Raw genomic sequence first — 20,967 nt, 5'->3', positions numbered from 1 at the left:
TAGCTTAAGAAAGGATCTAGGTTTTGCCAGGTGATCTTCAGAATCTTCCTAAGACAATTCAAATGGAAGTGGTTTAATTTTCTAGCATTGCACTGGTATACTGTTCATGTTTCACAGGCATACAACAATGAGATCAGCATAACAACATTGTAGACCTTCACTTTGGTAGGCAGCCTAATACCTCTTCTCTCAAGCATTTACTTTTGGAGCCTCCCAAACGCTGAGGTAGCTCTGACAGTGCATGTGTCAACCTCGTCATCTATATGTACATCCTTGGAAAATATCCTGCCAAGGTAAGTGAACTTAACCACAGCATTCAAAATTTCTCCATTTGCTGTCACTGATAGTTCCATGTATAGATGGTGCAGTACTGGCTGATGGAGAACTTCTGCTTTCTTGGTGTTAATTGTTAGGCCAAAATTAGCACAAGGAGCAGAGAATTGATCCATACTTTGTTGCATCTCAGCCTCAGAAGTTGCATTGAATGCACAGTCATCTGCTAATAAAAAATCACACACCAACTCTCTGTCCACTTTAGTCTTGGCTTATAGCCCTTTCAAGTTAAAAAATTTACCATCAGTGTGGTAATTGACCTTGATGTTGTTTTCGTCTTCATTGAAGGAATCTGACAACATTGCCGAAAACATGCTAAAACATGGGAGCAAGCACACAGCCCTGCTTCACTCCTTTGGTGACTGGGAAAGCTTGAGAGCATCCAGAACCCAGGCAAGCATGCCATCGTGAAATTGACATACAATACTGATGAACTTCCTTGGGCAACCGAGTTTTGACATAATTTTCCACAAGCCATCATGACTTGACAGTATCAGAGACTTTGGTCAGATTAATGAATGTTGTTTGTATAGACCTCTGTTCTATTCCTTGCATTTCTTCTGAAGTTGTCGGGCAGCAAACACCATCTTGACAGTTCCAGGCTCTTTCTGAAGCCACACTGGCTCTCAGATAGATGACCATCTTCCAGGTGAAGGATCAGTCAATCTGTTAAGGAGGACTCTGGCAAGAGTCTGGCCAACAATGACTTAAGAGAGATCACCTCCCTCTTCCCCCCTTACCCCAGTCCTATGATTATCACAGGACAATCTATTTCCTTTACCTTTATGTAGAGGTGGACAACGGAGGCATCCTTGAAATCCTGGGGGGATAACCTCCTCTTACCATATGACCTGGAAAATTTCAATCAGCTTTTATGTGAGCAGTGGATCCCCTGCCTTGTAAATCTCAGCACCAGAAACTTTGCCACCAGAGGAGCCTAATGGCATTCAAAACCTTCAGTTGGAAATTCAGCTAGAGAGGGATTGACTTCAATCTGAGGTAGACAGTCAGTGGCTTTAGCATTGGTTGATGATGGTCTGTTGAAAAGCTGTGAAAGTGTTCAGCCCATCTCTTCAGATCATGTCCTTATCATTAATGTGACTCTATCAGCACTGAGTAGTTAAAATGCACCATAGGTCTTTGACCCATAAATAACCTCAGGGCATCATCAAAGTGCTTTGGATTTATCAGCATAAATTTTACCTGTCTTCTTACTGAGCCAAGAATCCTGCATCTCTCTAAGCTTCCCTTGTATTTTATTTTTGATGGAGTTATAGATGGAGTTAGAGACCAGTGATCTATCCTGCTGGTAAATCCTGTGGAGTTCTATTTTTTGTTTATCTATTTCTGAATTTCCCTGTTGTTTTCATCAAACCAGTCTTGATGTTTGTGAGTGTTTTGGCCCAGGTGAATAAATGCAGTGCTGTACACCAAATCTCTGAAAGCTATTCCTTTTCTGTTCCACTGTTGCCAATCATATATTGGCTCAGCTTTTCCTCCAAGTTAAAAATGAACTGTTTCTGCTTGGAAAAGCACTCTTAATTTGTTGACATGAAGTTTTCTGGTAGTTGTCTTTCCTTTGGGCCACTGCTTTTGTTGAATATGAACATTTAGCTTGGGAAGGATAAAAGTTTATGATCAGTTTATCACTCTGCACGTCGCTTTCCTCACTCTCACATCCTGTCTCTCTTCTTATAATGACATAGCCTATTAAATGCCAGTGTTTGCTGTGAGGGTGCATCATCAAGTTTTATTCTATTTAGGTAAACAGAAATTTTGGTGATAAGAAGGCTGTGAGATGCACAGGTCCTCAGTAGTAAGTAGCCATTACTGTTGTTGTTTCAGCTCCATTGCTCCCAAGGACTCCCTGCTATGTCTGGTAGTCTGTACCTACTCTTACATTAAAGTCACCTAGAATTATAAGCTTGTCGTCTTTCTGCACATTGATGATGAGAGTCTCCAGGTCTTCATAAAATTTTCCTTTGACCTCATCAGGGTCTATCATGATGGTAGCATGTGCACTGATGATGATTAGCATGGCGCCTTGCAAGTGGCAATCGTGTTATCATGAGTCTGTTATTCACTCCTTTTGGTAGGCATACAAGCTTGTTGACTAGATTAGTTTTTATTACAAAACCTATGCCAGCTTCATGGTGCTCCCCTTCACTGAGACCACTCCAGAAAAAGGTGTATCCAGTTCCAGCTTTGGTAAACTGGCCTTTATTTGCTATCCTCATTTCACTCAGGGCTGTTATTTGGATTTGATACCTGCTGAGCTCTCTAGCAACAAGAGCTGTTCATCTTTCAGATTCACTGGATTACATGTTGTGTATAAGCATGTGCACATTCCATGTACTGTAGTGAGTGGAATCATCTCTGCAAAAGTGTATTTTTTTTTTGTGTTTCAACCACAGGGTGGGATCCCTACCTCCAAGGTAAGCAGGTCAGGGTTTGGTAAAGCAGAAAATTTTTAGGGCACCTTTTCTAGCCCCTTCCTCATACCAGGAGGTGAACAGTGTGATCTTTAAAAAAGGCTGCTTAGACACCCAGGGGGCTGCTGAATTCTACTGTGGCCTGAGCTGCTTTTTTGCAGTGTTGTGACTACAACTCCTAGTGTATCCGCATCTGCTGCTTCGTCACTTGCCTGTTGCCACAGGACTTTGAGATAGGTAAAAATGATAAAATGGTATGGGTGATGTCTTTTTGATTTGAGCATAAATTGGATTTAAGCGAGGCAGAGTTGCTCAAAGTTGTCGGTCTCACTGTCTCTTCCAAAGTCATCAAAAGTCTAGTGGCAAGGCAAAGTCAAGATAACTGATGATGGCATGAGATGCAGTGGATGACCTTGGTGTCTTTGATATCTAACCAACCTCTAAGTGCTCTACAGCAGGGCTTCCTAAACTTTTTCCACTGGCGACCCCTCCAGTACCTGTTTCAGCCACCTCCATGTTCTTTGGAGCAAATTATAATCATCTGCCCATTCCACCAGGGGAAGTCTTCACATACTTAGGGTAGACACCCCCCCTAACTCATTAACAGGTTGGTCTCACTCAACCTGGTTTAACCCATCTGCTGAAACAATTTACTGGGATGTGGCCACTGCACATGTTACAGCTGCTTAGAGCCACAGGTGAGAGTTGGGTAATCGAGTGAACACCAAAGGTGGAAAGCAGCCCCGGAAAAGGATTGGTAGCCCTCACACCAGAGGTACTAGTTTTCCTTGAACATAACCCTGTACTTCCCCCCCCCAAAAAAAAGGAACATTAGTTATTACAGAGGAACATCTCAAAAAAACCTGCTATACTCATGACATTCCTTTGGAAAAGTAAAGGCAGCTTTGTGGGATTGCTAACATATCTAGGATTGCTATTTTATGTTTAACTAGGATCTGCACTGTTCAAGCATCTCACAAGGTCCATATCTCTTGGTCAATCAGGGAATAACATGACTCTCTTTAGTCTTTCTGCTGTAGGGTTCTCAGAGTAGTGCTTTTCTCTGTGAAGTACAGTTTGGAAAAATCCAGTACTTAACTCGGGACCTCTTGAACTAACATGGTAGGAAGGCTATAAATCCATTTCCCAATTGTTCAGGTATCTGTGCTCAAGGAAAGAGACAGAAAGTGGAAGTGGCAACCAGAGGCTTGATGTTCAGTCTCAGGCTTACCTAGATAAATACGTGTTCTTATGTATAGCCACCTTTGGAGGGGGTGTAAGAGGGAGAGAGAGGAGATATTTCATCTACCCCTTTGGTGAAAATCCTGGAGAGGGAGAAAGCAGTGAATGCATCCCAGAAGTCTTTCTGACTCCAAGTCCTACACTTTATCCACTGAACCACCTATCTGTCTCAATTAACCTTGAATCAAAATCTCAGTCATTTTCTCCATAAGCTTACCTAATACCCCAGTTTCAGCTCTCTTCCAGTTCATCCAATTCGTCTTCCACACATTTGCCAGAGTGATCTTTCTCAAGTACAGACATGACCACCTGCGTTGGGCAACTATTCAACCATCCTAATCTCAGGTAGTGGAGTGATATAAATGACTGACCTGACACAAGCAAAGAAGTCTAAGATTTATGTAGTTTGTGAGGATATGGGTTGTTAGTTCTGTTTCTGTTCATTTGAGTGCCATGGCTTTTCCTTGTCTCCTGTTTTCTCTTACAACACTTGGGGTGGGAGTGAAGAGTTTGCCAGGGGGGAGAAGGCACTGTATGCTCCTTGGGGAGGTGTTTTGTTGTCTGTTAATGGGAAAGCCAGGGGCGCCTTCACCCTTACAAGCTTTCAATTCTGCAGTAAATAACTCTGCTGCCAATATTGCAGGATACTGTCTAGTAGCATCCCCCAATTCTCACACAGCTTGTAATCTTAGCTCCTTCACTTCTCCCTTGAAATTCTTTCTGCATTTTAGGGCCCGATTAAATCCAAACAATGAAGAAAGAAAGGAAATGAGCATTTATTAAGTGCTTTCTATGTGCCAAGCACTCTGCTAAGCACTTTACAAACATCTCATTTAATCCTCACAACAGCTCTGAGAGGTAGGTGTGTTGTTAATTCCATTTCACAGTTGGGGACACTGAGGGAGACAGAAACTAAGTGACTTGCCCAGGGTCACACAGCTAGTAAGTGTCTGAGGCCAGATTTGAATTTAGATATTTCTGACTCCGTGCCCAATGCTTTATCCACTGCACTCCCTAGTTGTCTGAGGTAATGTGTGCAGGCTTGGCTGCAGCTTACCACACCATGTTATCCTCTTATTCAAGTCTGAGTAGTTCCCTGTTGCCTCTAGGATCAAATATAAACTCTCTTTGGTATTTAAGCCTTTCACAACCTGGCCCCAAACTACCTTTCTAGCCTTAATTATACATTACTCCCTTTAACGTACTTTGTGATCTAGACAAACTGAACTTCTTGCAGTTCGTACCACACAATATATACAACTTCTCTCTTTACATTGAACACCCCCTATGCCTGGATGCACTCTACCCCTTTCTTCTGCCTTACAGCATCTTGTTTCTTTTAAAACAGTGCAAATACAACCTTCTACTTGAAACCTCTGTAACCCCTCCCTTCAGCAGGTACAAGTGTCCTCTCCCCTTTCACTATACCATTACTTTGTATATCTTTTGTCTGTGCTTACATGTATGTATTGTTTCTCCCAATATGAACTCCTTGAAGGCAGAGGCGATTTCAAATTTATATTTTTATCCACAGAGCCTCATACCTAGCACAGTGACTGACAAATAGTAAACACTTAATAAATGCTTATTGAATATATAAAAGAAATATCCTGAAAGACTGAAATGAGGGGAAGGGGGAAAGCAGGAAGGGGAATATAGTAGCAAAGGGAGGCAGAGAAGAGCAAAGAGAAAAAGAAAAGAAGAGGAAACATGGAGAAAATGTGACTCAGCCCAGTTTCACTTTATAAATAGTTTGTGACAACTGACATCTATGTTACTCGATTTGCTGAATCAGGCTAAAGTTGACTGGCAGCCGCAGCTGGCTCTTTTGATGATTGGCTGGTCAGAAGTCTATATTGTTACAAGTTACTTCTTAAAAATAACTTTTTTTCTCAGTGGTACATGGCACCTACACAAAAACTGACCATGTACTAGGGCATAAAAACCTCACAATCCAATGCAGAAAGGCAGAAATATTAAATGCATCCTTTTCAGATCATGATGCAATAAAAATTACATGTAATAAAGGGCCATAGAAAGATAGGCTAAAAATTCATTGGAAACTAAATAATCTAATCCTAAAGAATGAGTAGGTCAAACAACAAATCATAGAAACAATAATTTCATCCAAGAGAATGACAATAAGACAACATACCAAAACTTATGGAATGCAATGAAAGCAGTCCTTAAGGGAAGCTTTATATCTCTAAATGCTTACATGAATAAAATAGAGAAAGAAGAGATCAGTATATTGGGCATGCAACTAAAAAAGCTAGAAAAAGAACAAATTAAAAATCCCCAATTAAATACCAGATTAGAAATTCTGAAAACCAAAGGAGAGATTAATAAGATTGAAATTAAGAAAACTATTGAACTAATACAACTAAGAGCTGGTTTTATGAAAAAACCAATAAGATAGATAAACCTTTCGTTAATTTGATTAAAAAAAGAAGAAAACCAACTTACCAGCATCAAAAATGAAAAGGGGGAATTCACCACCAATGAAGAGGAAATCAAAACAATCATTAGAAGCTATTTTGCTCAACTGTATGCCAATAAATTTGACAATCTTAGTGAAATGGATGAATGTTTACAAAAATATAAATTACATAGATTAATGGAAGAGGAAATAAAATACTTAACCCCATTTCATTTATTTTTTTGGCTATGCAGTAGAGTTAAGTGACTTCCCCAGGATCATACAGCTAGTAAGTGTTATGTGTCTGAGGCAAGATTTGAATGCGGGTCCTCTTGAATCCAGAGCTGGTACTCTATCCACTGTGCCACCTAGCTACCCCTTACAACCCTGTTTCAGAAAAAGAAATTGAACAAGCAAGCCATCAATGAATTCCCTAAGGAAAATTCTCCAGGGCCGGACAGATTTACAAGTGAATTCTATCAAACATTTAAAGAACAGCTAATTCCAATACTATATAAACTATTTGAGAAAATAAGTAAAGAAAGAGTTCTACCAAGTTCTTTTTATGATACAAATATGGTGCTGATACCTAAACTGGGAAGAGTCAAAACAGAGAAGGAAAATTATAGGCCAATCTCCCTAATGAATATAGTTGCAAAAATTTAAAATAAAATGTTAGCAAAGAGATTAAACAAGTTATCTAGAGGATAATACAATGTGACCAGGTAGGATTTATACCAGGAATGTAGGGCTGGTTCATTATTAAGAAAACTATCAGCATAATTGACCATATCAACAACAAAACTAACATCATATGATTATATCAATAGATGCAGAAAAAATATTTGACAAAATACAACACTCATTCCTATTAAAACCATGATAGAGCATAGAAATAAATGGAGTCTTCCTTAAAATGATAGATAGCATCTATCAAAAACCATCAGCAAGCATTATATGTATTGGGGATAAGCTAGAAGTCCAGTAAGATAGGGGGTGAAACAGGGATGTCCATCATCACAACTGTTATTCAGTATTGTGCTAGAAATGTTAGCTGTAGCAATCAGAGAAGAAAATGAAATTGAAGGAATTAGAATAGGCAAAGAAGAAACACAGCTATCAGTCTTTGCAGATGATATGATGGTATACTTAGAGAATCAAGTAAAACATTACTTGAAATAATAAACAATTTTACCAAAGTTGCAGGATGTAAAATAAACCCACACAAATCATCGGAGTTTCTACATATTACTAACAAAGCCCAGCAGCAAGAGATAGAAAGAAATTTCATTTAAAATTACTCTAGACATGAAATATTTGGGAGTCTACCTGCCAAAACAAAACCAGGAACTATATGAACACAATTACAAAACACTTTTCACACAAGGTCAGATCTAAATAATTGGGAAAATATCAGTTGCTCATGAGTAGGCCAAGCAAATATAATAAAAATGACAATTCTATCTAAATTAATTTACTTATTCAGTGCCATACCAATCAAATTACCAGAAATTATTTTATAGAGCTAGAAAAAACAAAGTTCATCTGGAAGAATAAAAGATCTAGAATATCAGGGGAACCAATGAAAAGAAATGCAAGGGAAGGTAGCCTAGCTGTACCAGATCTTAAATTGTATTATACAACAGCAGTCATCAAAACTACTTGGTACTGGCTAAGAAATAGAGTGGTGGAACAGTGGAATATGTTAGGTATGCAAGACACAACTGTTAGTGACTGTACTAATCTACTATTTGATAAATCTAAAGACTCCAGCTTCTGGGATAAGAAATCACTATTTAACAAAAACTGCTGTGAAAACTATAGCAGAAACGGGACATAGACCAACATCTTACACCCTATACCAAGATAAAGTCAAAATGGGTGCAGGATTTAGATATAAAGACTCATATTGTAAGCAAACTAGGAGAGCAAAGAATAGTTTACCTTTCAGATATATGGAGAAGGGAAGAATTTATGACCAAACAAGAGATAGAGAACATTAGGAAATGCAAAATGGATAATTTTGATTACATTGAATTGAAAAGTTTTTGTATAAACAAAGCCAATGCATCCAAGATTAGGAGGGAAGCAGAAAACTGGGAAAGAATTTTTATAATCACTGTCACTGATAAAGGCCTCATTTCTAAAATATGTAGAGAACTGAGTCAAATTTATAAGAATACAAGTCATTCCCTAATTGACAAATGGTCAAAGGATATGAATAGGCAGTTTTCCGAGGAAGAAATTAAAGCTAGCTATAGTCATATGAAAAAATGTTCTAAATCACTAGTGATTAGAGAAATGCAAATCAAAACGACTCTGAGGTACCACATCACACCTATCAGGTTGGCTAACAGGACAATGATAAATGTTGGAGATGTGGACGTGAAAATTGGAACACTAATGCAGTGTTGGTGGAGTTGTGAACTGATCTAACCATTCTGCGGAACAATTTGGAATTATGCCTAAAAGGCTATAAAATTGTGCATACCCTTTGAACCCAGCAATAGCACTTCTAGGTCTGTATACCAAAGAGAGCATAAAAATGGGAAAAGGACCCACTTGTACAAAAATATTTATAGCAGCTCTTCTTTGGTGGCAAAGAATTGGAAATTGAGGGGATGCCCATCAATTGGGGAATGGCTGAACAAGTTGTGGTATATGAATGTGATGGACTACTATTGATCCGTAAGAAGTGATGGGCAGGTGGACTTCAGAAAAAACCTGGAAAGACGTATATGAACTGATAGTGAAATAAGCAGAACCAGGAGAACATTGTACACAGTAACAGCCACACTGTGCCATGACTGACTTCAATAGACTTCTCTCTTCTCAGTAATGCAAAGATCTAAGACAACTTCAAAAGACTCATGATGGACAATGCTGTCCACATCCAGAAGAAGAACTAGAGTCTGAATGCAGATGGAAACATATTATTTACTCTTCTTTTCCTTTGTTTTGTTTTATTGCTTCATTCTTGTGGTTCCTCCCATTGCTACTAATTGTTCTTTACATCATAACTAATGGGAAAATATGCTTAATATGAATATACAAGTAAAACTTATATCAGATTGCATGCCGTCTTGGGGTGTGGAAGGGAAGAGAACAAGGAGGGGGAGGAAACTTAAAACTAATCTTATGGAAGTGAATGTCGAAAACAAAATAAATTATTTAAAAAAATAAAGAAGGGAGAGGACATTTCAGACATAAGAAATAACATGACTAAAGGCAAAGGAAGAGTAAAATATGTATGTAAAGTATGTTTAGGATAGCAGAAAGTAATCCAGTTTCGTTAGCACATAGAATAAAATGGAAGAGAATAACTCCAAAAAAAATAATAATTGAGGAAATACTAAAATAAATGCAAATACAATTAAAAAAATAACCCAATCAGCTTGAAGGGGGGGAAAAGCCAAACACTTTTATATTCCACCTGAAAAGTAGAGTACAAATTAGATTTTAAAATATTAGATGGCCTCTAATTTCTTTTTTGTAAACAATCTTTTTCATAGTTTGAATTATTGCTTAAATCAAAATCCATCTATATCTATGAATGAACTAAGCTTAATTTACTGTAAACATTAGGTCATTGGTATAAAATTAAGTTGTGACTTGAGGGAATTTTTCAGAAGTCCTTTATGTGCCTCTTCTCCCCCATGTTTACAATACTCTGCCCTTTCACCTCTGCCTCTTAGTTTCCTGGCTTCCTTCAAGACTCAGCTCGAATCCCACCTTCTGCTAGAGGCCTTTTCCACTGCTAGTGCCTTACCCTTGAGATTATCTACACCGTATATCTTGGATGTGCAGAGTTATTTATCTATTTTGTCCTGAGAATATGATTTTGAGGATGAGGACCTTGTTTTGCCTTTCAGTATTGCAGTTCTTAACACAGTGCCTGGCTCATAGTAAGCACTTCAGTGCTTATTGATTGACTCATTTATTATAAAATAAAAAAGTAAAGCTTAGGGAAGCTGTGGTATAGGGGGAAAGGAATTATTTCCAGTCCCTCAAAAAGGGAGTTATTCGAGTATTGTTAGATTCTTTGTGTTTGTATCCCCAGTGCCTATCATAGAGCCTGAAATATACTAGATATTCCATAGGGTTCTGCTATGGGCTCACTTTTTTTTTTCTCTGTGCTATTTCATTTGTTGAGCTCATCAGCATCTATGCAAGGGTGGGGAACCTGCAGCTTTGAGGCCACATGTGGCCTTCTAGGTCCTCAGGTGTGGCCCTCTGACTGAATCCTAACCTCACAGAACAAATCCCCCTTAATAAAAGAATTTATTCTGTAAAACTTGGACTCAGTCAAAAAGCCACACCCAAGGACCTGGTAGGCCACATGTAGCCTCAAGGCTGCAGGTTCACCACCCCTGGCCTAATTACCATCACTATGCTGGTGATTCTCAGGTCTAACTGTTCTGCCCTACCTCTCTGCAGAGCTCTAATCTTCAGCTACCTTTCAGATAGTTCAAACTGGAGGACCAGTAGGCATCTTAAACTTATCATTTCCAAAATAACTCATCTTTTCCCCTAAGTCTTCCCCATGGGGGGGAGAATTCCTAGAATCCCTGAAAAGTTGAAGTATATTCTTAATGCCATCGGCCCAATTCCTCCATTCCAGTGTACCCACACACACACACACACCTACACTCCATTGGCTTCCAGTGATTGTTCCCCACTTTGGTTTAATCAAGTAATATCAATTATCTTTTTTTGTTCGTTTTTTGGTGAGGCAGTTGGGGTTAAGTGATTTGCCCAGGATCACATAACTAGTAAGTGTCAAGTGCCTGAGGCTGGATTTGAATTTGGGGCCTCTTGATTTCAGGTCAGGTGCTCTATCCACTGCACCACCTAGCTGCCCCCATCAATTATCTTTTAAGAAAAAAAATAATTACTGAGAAGATACAGCAAGAACAGGATTACAAAGTAGAGTGGCTTGTAACTCTGCCTTAAACCATTTCAGTTTCTGCTGCATTTGTCCCATTGAGTTCACTTCCAAATGCATAGCATTTGAATTCAGCTCTGGTCTTTTCACCATGAATGCTTGAAAGTCCTCTATTTCACTGAATGACCATTTTTTCCCCGAAGGATTATACTCAGTATTGCTGGATAGGTGATTCTGGGTTGTAATCCTATCTCCTTTGCCCTCCGGAATATTATATTCCATGCCCTCCGGTCCCTTAATGTAGAAGCTGCTAAATCTTGTGTTATCCTGATTGTGTTTCCACAATACTTGAATTGTTTCTTTCTGGTTGCTTGTAATATTTTCCCCTTGACCTGGGAACTCTGGAATTTGGCTACAATATTCCTAGGAGTTTTCCTTTGGGGATGTCTTTCAGGAGATCATCGATGGATTCTTTCAATATCTATTTTGCCCTCTAGTTCTAATACATCAGGGCAGTTTTCCTTGATAATTTCTTGAAAGATGATGTCTAGGCTCTTTTTTTGATCATGGCTTTCAGATAGTCCAATAATTTTTAAATTCTCTCTCCTGGATCTATTTTCCAGGTCAGTTGTTTTTCCAGTGAGATATTTCACATTGTTTTCTAATTTTTCATTCTTTTGGATTTGTTTTACAGTGTCTTGATTTCTCATAAAGTCACTAGCTTCCAATTGCTCCATTCTAATGTTTAAGGAAATATTTTCTTCAGTAAGCTTTTGGACTTCCTTTTCCATCTGGCCAATTTTACTTTTTAAGGCATTCTTCTCCTCATTGGCTTTTTGGACCTCTTTTGCCATTTGGGTTAGGCTATTTTTTAAGGTGTTATTTTCTTCAGTATTTTTTGGGTCTCCTTTAGCAAGCTGTTGACTTGTTTTTCATGACTTTCTTGCATCACTCTCATTTCTCTTCCCAATTTTTCCTCTACTTCTCTTACTTACTTCTCAAAATCCTTTTTGAGCTCTTCTGTGGCCTAGGACTGATTCATATTTTTCTTGGAGGCTTTAGGGGCTTTGACTTTGTTGTCTTCTTCTGGTTGTATGTTTTGATCTTCTTTGTTAACAAAGAAAGATTCTATGGTCTGACTTTTCTTGCATCTTAGTTTGTTCATGATCCCAGCCAATTACTTGAGTTATAAACTCTTTGTTAAGGTAAGGGGTCTGCTTCCAGTGTGGAGAATATGCTGTCCCAAGCTTCGGGGGTTCATACTGCTGTTTTCAGAGATACTTCTAGGGTCCTGTAAATTTTCAGTTCTTCCAAGGTGGTATGATAAGGGGTGAGGTGTTTACTCCTTTTCTGACCTGTGCTCTGGTCTGTGAGTGACCACAAGCACTCTTTTCTGTCTTGGAACTGTGAGGAGGATTTCCTCTCCACCACAACTACAGGCTCCATCACGCCAGCATTCCTCCTCACCCCAGGACTGCCACCCAGAACTATGACCCAGATCCAGGCACAGGCAAAGCAAGGGAATCCTGCACCAGCAGAGAAATCCCTGCAATGCCTCTCTTATCAGCCATTCGATTCCCCCTCAGTCTGTGGGCCGGAAGCTCTGGAAGCAGCCACTGCTCAGGGGCCACGCTTGGGAACTGGGGCTGAGACCTAGCTTCCCCCTCACTGCCTAAACAGACTTTTCCCACTGACATTCTAAGTTGTCTTTGGCATTTGTGAGTTGAGAAGTCTGGAAACCGCCACAGTCCTCTGAGGCCTGCTTCAGGTTCACTGTGGCCCGCACACCCACACCAAAGTGCGCTCCTCTCCCCACCCGGGTGCAATATACCTTTCTGATCAACCATCCAGGTTGTCTTGGGCTGGAAATTTGTTTCACCCTGTCTTTTTGTGGGTTCTGCTGCTTTAGAATTTGTTTAGAGCCATTTTTTTATAGGTATTTGGAGGGGTTTGGGGGAGAGCTCAAGCAGGTCACTGCTTTCACTCTGCCGTCTTGGCTCTGCCCTCTTCCTGAATTCAGCATAGGTGCTGAATTTATCTTTGTCTTAGCTACTACTGGGCTGGGTCTCAAAGGTCATTCCAAAAACCTGGCATTAACTGTACTCTTGGACCTGTCTGACTGAATTCTGGCTCAGTACTTATGTATCTTTGTGATGCTACACAAAAGATCCTCTCTCAAAGTTTTTCTCATCTGTAAAATCACTTAGCTTATAGGATTGTTATGAGAATTAAATGAGATCAGTAGGTGTAAGGTGCTTTGTGAAATACTAGCCATTGTTGTTATTGTTGATATTGTTAATGGGTCCTTTTCTTATTTCTTTATAATTTATTTGGATTGTAGGCTGAGTAGTGGTATCTATGGATCAAAGGGTATGCAAGGTTTAGTGACTTTCTTGGATATAATTTCAAATTACTTTTTAGAATAACTGGACTAATTTACAATTCCATCCAGCAGAATATTAGTGTATTTGTTTTCTTTGAGCTCCTTCAACAGTTGTCATTTTCTTTTTTTTTTTCTTTTTGGTCATTTTTGCCAATCTGAATGGTATGAAGTGAAACATCAAAGTTGTTTTAATCTTCATTTCTCTAATTATTAGTGACTTGAAGCATTTTTTTTTTCATATGGCTGTTGATAGTTTAGATTTATTACTTAGAGAATTGCTTACTCATATTTTTGGGGGATTAAAGTTTTATTGTTTTTTTTAAAGACTTAACAAAATTATAAACATTTAGTTAATTTGGACAAAAAGAGAGGAAAGAAAATGACCAAAGTAAACAATGAACAAAGCAAATTCAGTGTGAACAGAGAAATTAAAAGAATTATCTGAATCTACTGTGTACCATTATATTAAAACAAAACTGAAAACTTAAAAGAAGTAGATTATTACCTATAAAAATGTAAAATGCCAAAATTAGCAAAATGGGAAACAGAGAAGTCAAGAAGTAAAGCCAGTTTCATAAAGAGAAATTGAGCAAATTCAATGAAAGGTAGCATGGTGTAATAGAGCACTGGACCTAAGAGTCAGGAAGAATTGAGTTCAAATCCCACCTGAAATACTATTAGCCAGGTGACCCTCAACAGTTGACTTCAACTTTCTGCCTCAGTTTCCTCTGTAAAATGAGGGAATCAGACTCATAGCATCTAAGATTTATTCTAGTTCTAAATCCATAATCCTGTGATCTTCTGATAAGCTGTAAGTAAACGATCAAAATGGGTGAAAACTCTAGGCCAGAGTGATTTATAAATTTATAAATGAATTCCATCAAGCATTTAAAGATAAAGAATAATATCAATAATTGAGAAAGAAGGCACCTTTCTGAACTCTCCTTTACTTGTCCAAATATGGTCCTGATACCCAAACTAGGGATAAAGCAGAGAAAGAAAATTATATCCAATATTTCTAATGAATATTGGTGCAAAATATTAAATATTAGTTGAAAGGTCATAATATATAAAATAGTTATGTAACAATGACCAGGAATCTCAGTATTAGTGTTAGGAAAATTATACATGTAATAGTTCATATTAATAATAACATAATTTTTAAAAAATCATGACTGTCAATAGAATCAGAAAATACCATTAGCAAACAAACAATTCGTTTGTTATGTATTTAAAAAAAATCAAAAAACGTAGTAATAAAAGAACCTTGCTAAAATGTGATCAAATATCTATCCAAAACAAAGAGCTCGCATTATCATCATCCATTCTATGATAAAACTTTTTTTTATAATATGGCTTTTGTATTTAGATCATTTATCCATTTGAAATTTGTTTTGGTATGAGTTACAACATGGTGGTACTAATTTTAGCCAAACTTTGACATTTTCCCAGCAGTTCTTGTCAAATAAAGTTTATATATAAAATTATATTTTTGATTAGCCATTTAATCTTTCTTTTATCTTAAAAATGAGGGGCTCACTAGATGTTTTTTAGGTCTGTTCCAACTCTAAATCTCTGATGTCTGATTACAGGTATGGAGGAAAAACCTTATAACCAAAGGAGACAAGCGAATGTAAAACATAAAATCGATTATATACATTTTTATAAAACTTCAAAAGCCTTTATACAAATTAAATCAATGAAGTAAAGATATGGAATTGGAAAACAAAAAGGCTTTATATTAAATATCTAACCTACAAAATTAGCCAAAATCTTTAGGAAATTGAAACAGATATGTAAGAATAAGAGCTATTACACAATAGAAGTATTCAAAAAGCACGAGCAGTCTTCTAAAAAGAAAGAAAGAGAAACTATTAATAAGCAACTGAAAAAAATAATCACTAATAAAGAAATACAGAGTAAAATTAGTTCTAATATATCAGCTCACTCTAAGCTTGCAAAGATACTAAGAGATAGAAAAACAGATTATTGGAATGATGGTGGAAAGATAGGTACAATAATATGTAAATTTTTTTAAAACAATTAGGAATTATGTAAGAAAAGTTGCTAAATTGTTGCTGAATTGTTCATAGCCCTTCTCTTTTGAGATTACCCAGTTGTCTAATATATCCCAAGCAGATTTTTAAAAAAAGTTACAGTTTCACTTTTATTTGCATATTAACATTGTGTTTATTCTCACCATTAATGTTTATTTCTTCAGTTTCTTTTTGAGCTATCTTTTTTTTTTTTTTGAGCAATCTCCTCTTCTGATGTAGGAATAAATTGTTCCTTTTAAGTCACAGTTTATATGGTTGTATCCTTAGAATCCTCTACAGACAGGAGCCCTTCATATATGTCTGTGCGTTCTGGGAGACTCATTGCCTTGAATGTGCTTAACTAAGAAAGGATCCATTCCCAGTCTCTACCTTTTTGAGCATGTGCTGCCAGAACTCAGCATTTTTTTGGGATCAGTCACCCTGTGTCCCACCCAGCTGCTCAGCCTGTGCAACCTACCAGCCATCTTATTGACCAACAAGTCAGTAAAACATGTGACCTTAGTGTGATCTCTCTCAGATGAGCATGAAATGTTGTCATTTATTACTGTGATGTAAGTACATATTACACATACTTTGGACCTTATTCCTCCCACTCACACTGGAGAGTTGGTTCTCAGAGTATGGCTACTACGTCCCCTTTGGACTCTAGGATTAGCCCTGAGGGGTTCGGGAGTTGTCCTTTTAATGCAATGGCTCACAAGCTCCCATCAATTATCATTTATATTAATTAGTAAGCCCAATAATTACTGTTAGAAAGGGGGTATTTTCTAAGGTGCTATTGTAAGGAGAGTTAATATAAGACATCTTCTGCCCCTCTCCCCCAAATTTCTTCTACACAAATTCCATACTAACACAAGTCCACTCTGGACTCAAACTTAGAGCATGTGTGGCAAAGGGACAACTCAAAGCTGCTGGAAGTCCTTTTTCCCCTTCATGAAATTCACCTCAGGTATGGTACAGCTTTTCTGTTGGTTCCTCATAGAGCTTCAAATCTGCCTTGACTTACTTCTCGTCTGTTCTTGGTTTCCGGTGTAGACACACTATCTGCAACTGTAGAGGTGGAGATGCTACTGGACCAACAGTTGGAAAAGTCCGAATCCTTAAACCCTCTAAAGTTCATAAAAGTTCACCTCTGGGCAAATAGGAGGGCCACAGCTAAGAAGGAAGTTTTTTCCTCCCCCACCCCCCACCCTCTCAAGCAACAACTCAGGGGCTTGAGTGGAACTGCTGTCTCTGAGTACCACTTGCTCAAATCTCAGTTCTGTAACTAGCTTGATAATTTATAGATGACCCACAGGATAGGATCAGTTTTCCTCAGCCAGTCCAAACACACTTCCTATGAAATATCACTCCAATATATCCCATGGTTTTCAAGGACTTTTTGTGCTTAGTCATTAATTGATTAATTGAGACACGCTCTCATTAAGGTATCAGAGTATAGCATTCATCAGTTACTTTAACTGGGGAGGAGTAATTGATCAGCCTGTTGATCCCTACCTCTTTATATTCAGAGAAACATCAAGTAACTTGTAAGAAGTGATAATAGAATGAACAAAGCAGAGTCACGAGAACAACATTCATGACTACAACAATATAAATACAGGCAACATGGAAAGGCAACAAAATTCTGATCGAGTGTTTGTACCAAAATGACCTAATTAAAGGATATTTCTCTTCTTTATGTAAACAACTGATAAATTGTTTAGGAGGGGATGAATTTTGCAGGATGGATGATTTGGGTATATTTTGGGAAGTACCTTGTTTTAGTATCTAATGTTAATTTTTAAATAAAACTGGCCACCTAAAATAAAAAATCAAATATAAAAATTGTGAAAAAAAAAATAGAATGATTTAAAATGTGGGTATAGAGGAAAGAGTCCTAAACCCCATTCTTTTTCAGGTAATTGGGGAACCCCAACCTGGAATTTTGTCATTGGTGTTTTTAGATTTAGCAACTAAGAAATTATTATTAATTTACTATATATCTACTAAATAGTTAGTAAATATCTACCACCAGCTATAAAATTTAGTTGAGCTCTTCAGAGAGCACTTTGCCTAGTTTTAAACTCAGTGACTATGCTGGCATTAGGTAGGGGTAGAATAAATCAGTATTTGTTATAATTCCAAGGTTACAAATCATTTAAAAGGGCTTGTAATTTTTGCCACACTTTGTAGACATTTTTGGCTTATGTATATGCTTTTAACACATTGAGATGAATGTAATAAAATAGCCCATTTTTGGTTTTGCAAGTGTAAAAATAACTTTGTTTATATGTCAGAAAATGTGGACATTCTTATCCAACTGGAAATCTAGTTGGGAACATTATTCTTTCTAACTGACTTTTTATGTATTCTAGGGCTTAACTGATGAACTCGCTCTTATTGATGTCATGGAAGAGAAACTGAAGGGAGAGATGATGGATCTCCAACATGGCAGCCTTTTCTTTAGTACCCCAAAGATTGTCTCTGGCAAAGGTTCATTTAAATTTAGTTTCATAAACCAATCACATTATTGAAAATTATTACAAAAAATGAAATGTATTGAAATTATTTTCCCCCAGTAACAATTCATTTGATTTTTATTTTCCAATCTCTTGGTGATTGGTGACTGACTAGGATTAGGGGTACATTATAGTTGTAGAAGGCATTGAAGCTTATGTGAGGTAATCACAGTGCTGTGAAAGGAGCACTGTATTTGGAGTCAGACAACTAGAGTCAAGGTTAGAAGACTAGAGTGTGCCACAACTGCATATGCCAGTGTAATTGCATGCATATCTACATATATATGTGTATACATGTATATATACATGCATGCATGTGATGGTGATATAGATAGGTCTCTCTATCTAGCTATTTATCTATCAATCTATACTTTTTTATGTAAAATCCTTGAGAGTCCTCCTTCCCTCATTATATTTGTCTGCCTCATGTTTATTTATATTTATTATTTTATATTTTTCACATGAAAATTCTTTTTATTATTAAGGAGATTATAGTTTTGTTGTAATTATACCATATCTTAACTATCATATTCTGTTTTGGGCATTATTATTGACAAGCATAAACATTGTCCAGAAGAGGGTGACTAGGATGGTGAAGGGTTTCTTAACTATACCATACAAGCATTAATTGTACTTGTTGGCCCCAAAGGACAGAATAGAATACAGTGGGTAGAAGTTACAGAGAAGCAGATTTTGCCTTCAATAAATGAAAAGCAATTATCTATTAAGTAACCGCTATGTGTAAACTACTACACTTTGCTAAACTCTGGGAATACAAACACAAAGAATTAACTCAAATCAAAAAGCATTTATTAAACACTTACTATATTCCAGGTCCTGGGATAAGTGCTGGGGATACCAAAAAAGGCCTTGCTCTCAAGGTCTATTGGAGGAATCAACATGCAAACAACTATATACAAACTGGATCTATATGGGGTAAACTGGAGATAATCTCAGAGGGAAGGCACTAGATGAGGAAAGAAGATGCGACTTTTGTTGAGACATTGGGGAAGCTAGAAGGCTAAAATATGGAGGGAGAGAATTTCAGGAATGGGGGAAAGCTGATGAAAATCCCCAGAGTTGGGAGATGGAGGGTTTAATAGAAGGAACATTAAAGAGGCCAGCGTCTCTGGATCTCAGAGTATATTGGGGGGGAGAGGACAAGTAAGAAAACTGGAAAGACAGTAATGCATCAGGCTGTGAATTGCGTTAAAGGACAAAATGGAGGAATTTTCATTGATACTGGAGGCAACAAGGAGCCTGTGGAGTTGATACAATAGAGGGCTGCCATGGACAGACTTGTGCTTAATGAAGATCAGTTTGACAGCTGAGCGGAGGATGGATTGGAGTAGGGAGGCAGAGAGGGAGACCAAGCAGTAGGCTGTGAAGTAACGAGAGTCTGCAGCAGGATTGCAGCAGTGTCAGAGAAGCGGGAAGGTGTATGTGAGTGATGTTATGAAGGCAGGAAAAACAGGACTTGGTAATTGATTTGGAGACAGGTAAGAGAGAGTGAGAAGTTGAAGATGACACTTAGGTTATGAGCTTTGGGGACTAGGAGATTAGTGGTACCCTTGATAATCCTCACTCTCGAGCTTACGTGTGTGTGTGTGTGTGCGCGCGTGCGCACGCGTGCATGTGTTGTTCAGTCATTCAGTTGTGTCCAACTATTTGTGACCCCTGTGGACCATTGTCCATGGGGTTTTCTGGGCAAGGATAGTGTATGTTTACCAGGTCAGAACAGTTGGATTCAGAACAGGTTAACTGCCTGGACCTACCCTGAATCTTATCCTGGAGAGAGAGAAGTCTTGAGTCCCATGCTCCAGGGTATGTCTATGGGTCTGTTCTTTTATTATTTTTATTTTTATTATTTTTTGGAGGCAATCAGGGTTAAGTGACTTTCCCGGGGTCACACAGCTAGTAAGTGTCTGAGGCCAGATTTGAACTCGGGAAGATGAATCTTCCTGACTCCAGGGGCAGAAATCTATCCATTGTGCCACCTAGCTACCCTTTGGGTCTGTTTTTTAAAAAACGTTTTTGTCATTGTCTTGATGCTTTAGTTGGAGTGTTCAAAAATCTGTAGAAGATGAAAGCTTGCAGGAACAGTTAGCATGAAGGCTAACGGGGAATCAGGATACAGAAAAATTTCTACAGGTTAGGATAATAGGCAGAATATAAGGCAAAATAGTGATAAATGTAATGTTCTTAATACAGGCTGGAGAAAGTGTAGCTAGACAACTCCTCATGTGAAAACAACTTTCAGATTAGATCTTTAGTGATTATCTTACCCAGCTTCCCTTAGTTAATAGAGGAGAAAACTGACACCCAGAGAAGTAAAGGGACTTAATGAAGATCAGTATTAAAATGTGAACCCAAGTGGTAAGATGGTTTGTATTCCATTTTGGTTAGAGAAATAAAGAAAAATAAAAAGAGCATATAGGAATTTCACTAGATTTTAAACTCATAGTCAGTCATGTTAAATTGCAGCCAAAAAAAAGCTAATGTTATCCTAAACCTCATTGAGAGAAGTTGTAGCATCCGGAACGATATATGATAATCCCATTATACTTTGCCCAGTTTGGACTGGACTATTCGGTTCCACTTTAGGAAAGACCCTTGGCAATCTTGATTTCTTCCAGAGGAAGGTGATGAGTAGTAAGAGGCCTAGATACAATGCCTTATCCTACTTAGTTGATGGACATTGGAGATGGTAACCCT

General features: G+C 37.9%; 1 protein-coding gene across 4 annotated transcripts in view; it reads left to right on the top strand.

Moving 5' to 3' along the window:
• The window catches only part of LOC114031660 (L-lactate dehydrogenase A chain-like), a 39,732-nt gene that overhangs the window by 2,490 nt on the left and 16,275 nt on the right, over window positions 1–20,967 (top strand). For 2 of the 4 annotated variants that reach the window (XM_027846807.1, XM_027846806.1), the window contains exons 2-3: window positions 118–293; window positions 18,109–18,226. In XM_027846807.1, the coding sequence (XP_027702608.1) occupies window positions 264–293; window positions 18,109–18,226 (148 nt within the window). In that variant the 5' untranslated portion in view covers window positions 118–263. The remainder of the gene's footprint in view (window positions 1–117; window positions 294–18,108; window positions 18,227–20,967) is intronic. The other 2 variants (XM_027846808.1, XM_027846805.1) reach the window with 1 other exon arrangement.

This window comes from Vombatus ursinus, unplaced genomic scaffold (genome assembly GCF_900497805.2).
Source record: "Vombatus ursinus unplaced genomic scaffold, bare-nosed wombat genome assembly UNPS02015202.1, whole genome shotgun sequence".
NCBI classification, from domain to species: Eukaryota; Metazoa; Chordata; class Mammalia; order Diprotodontia; family Vombatidae; genus Vombatus; species Vombatus ursinus.
This window is presented reverse-complemented; position numbering and strand designations above follow the sequence as displayed.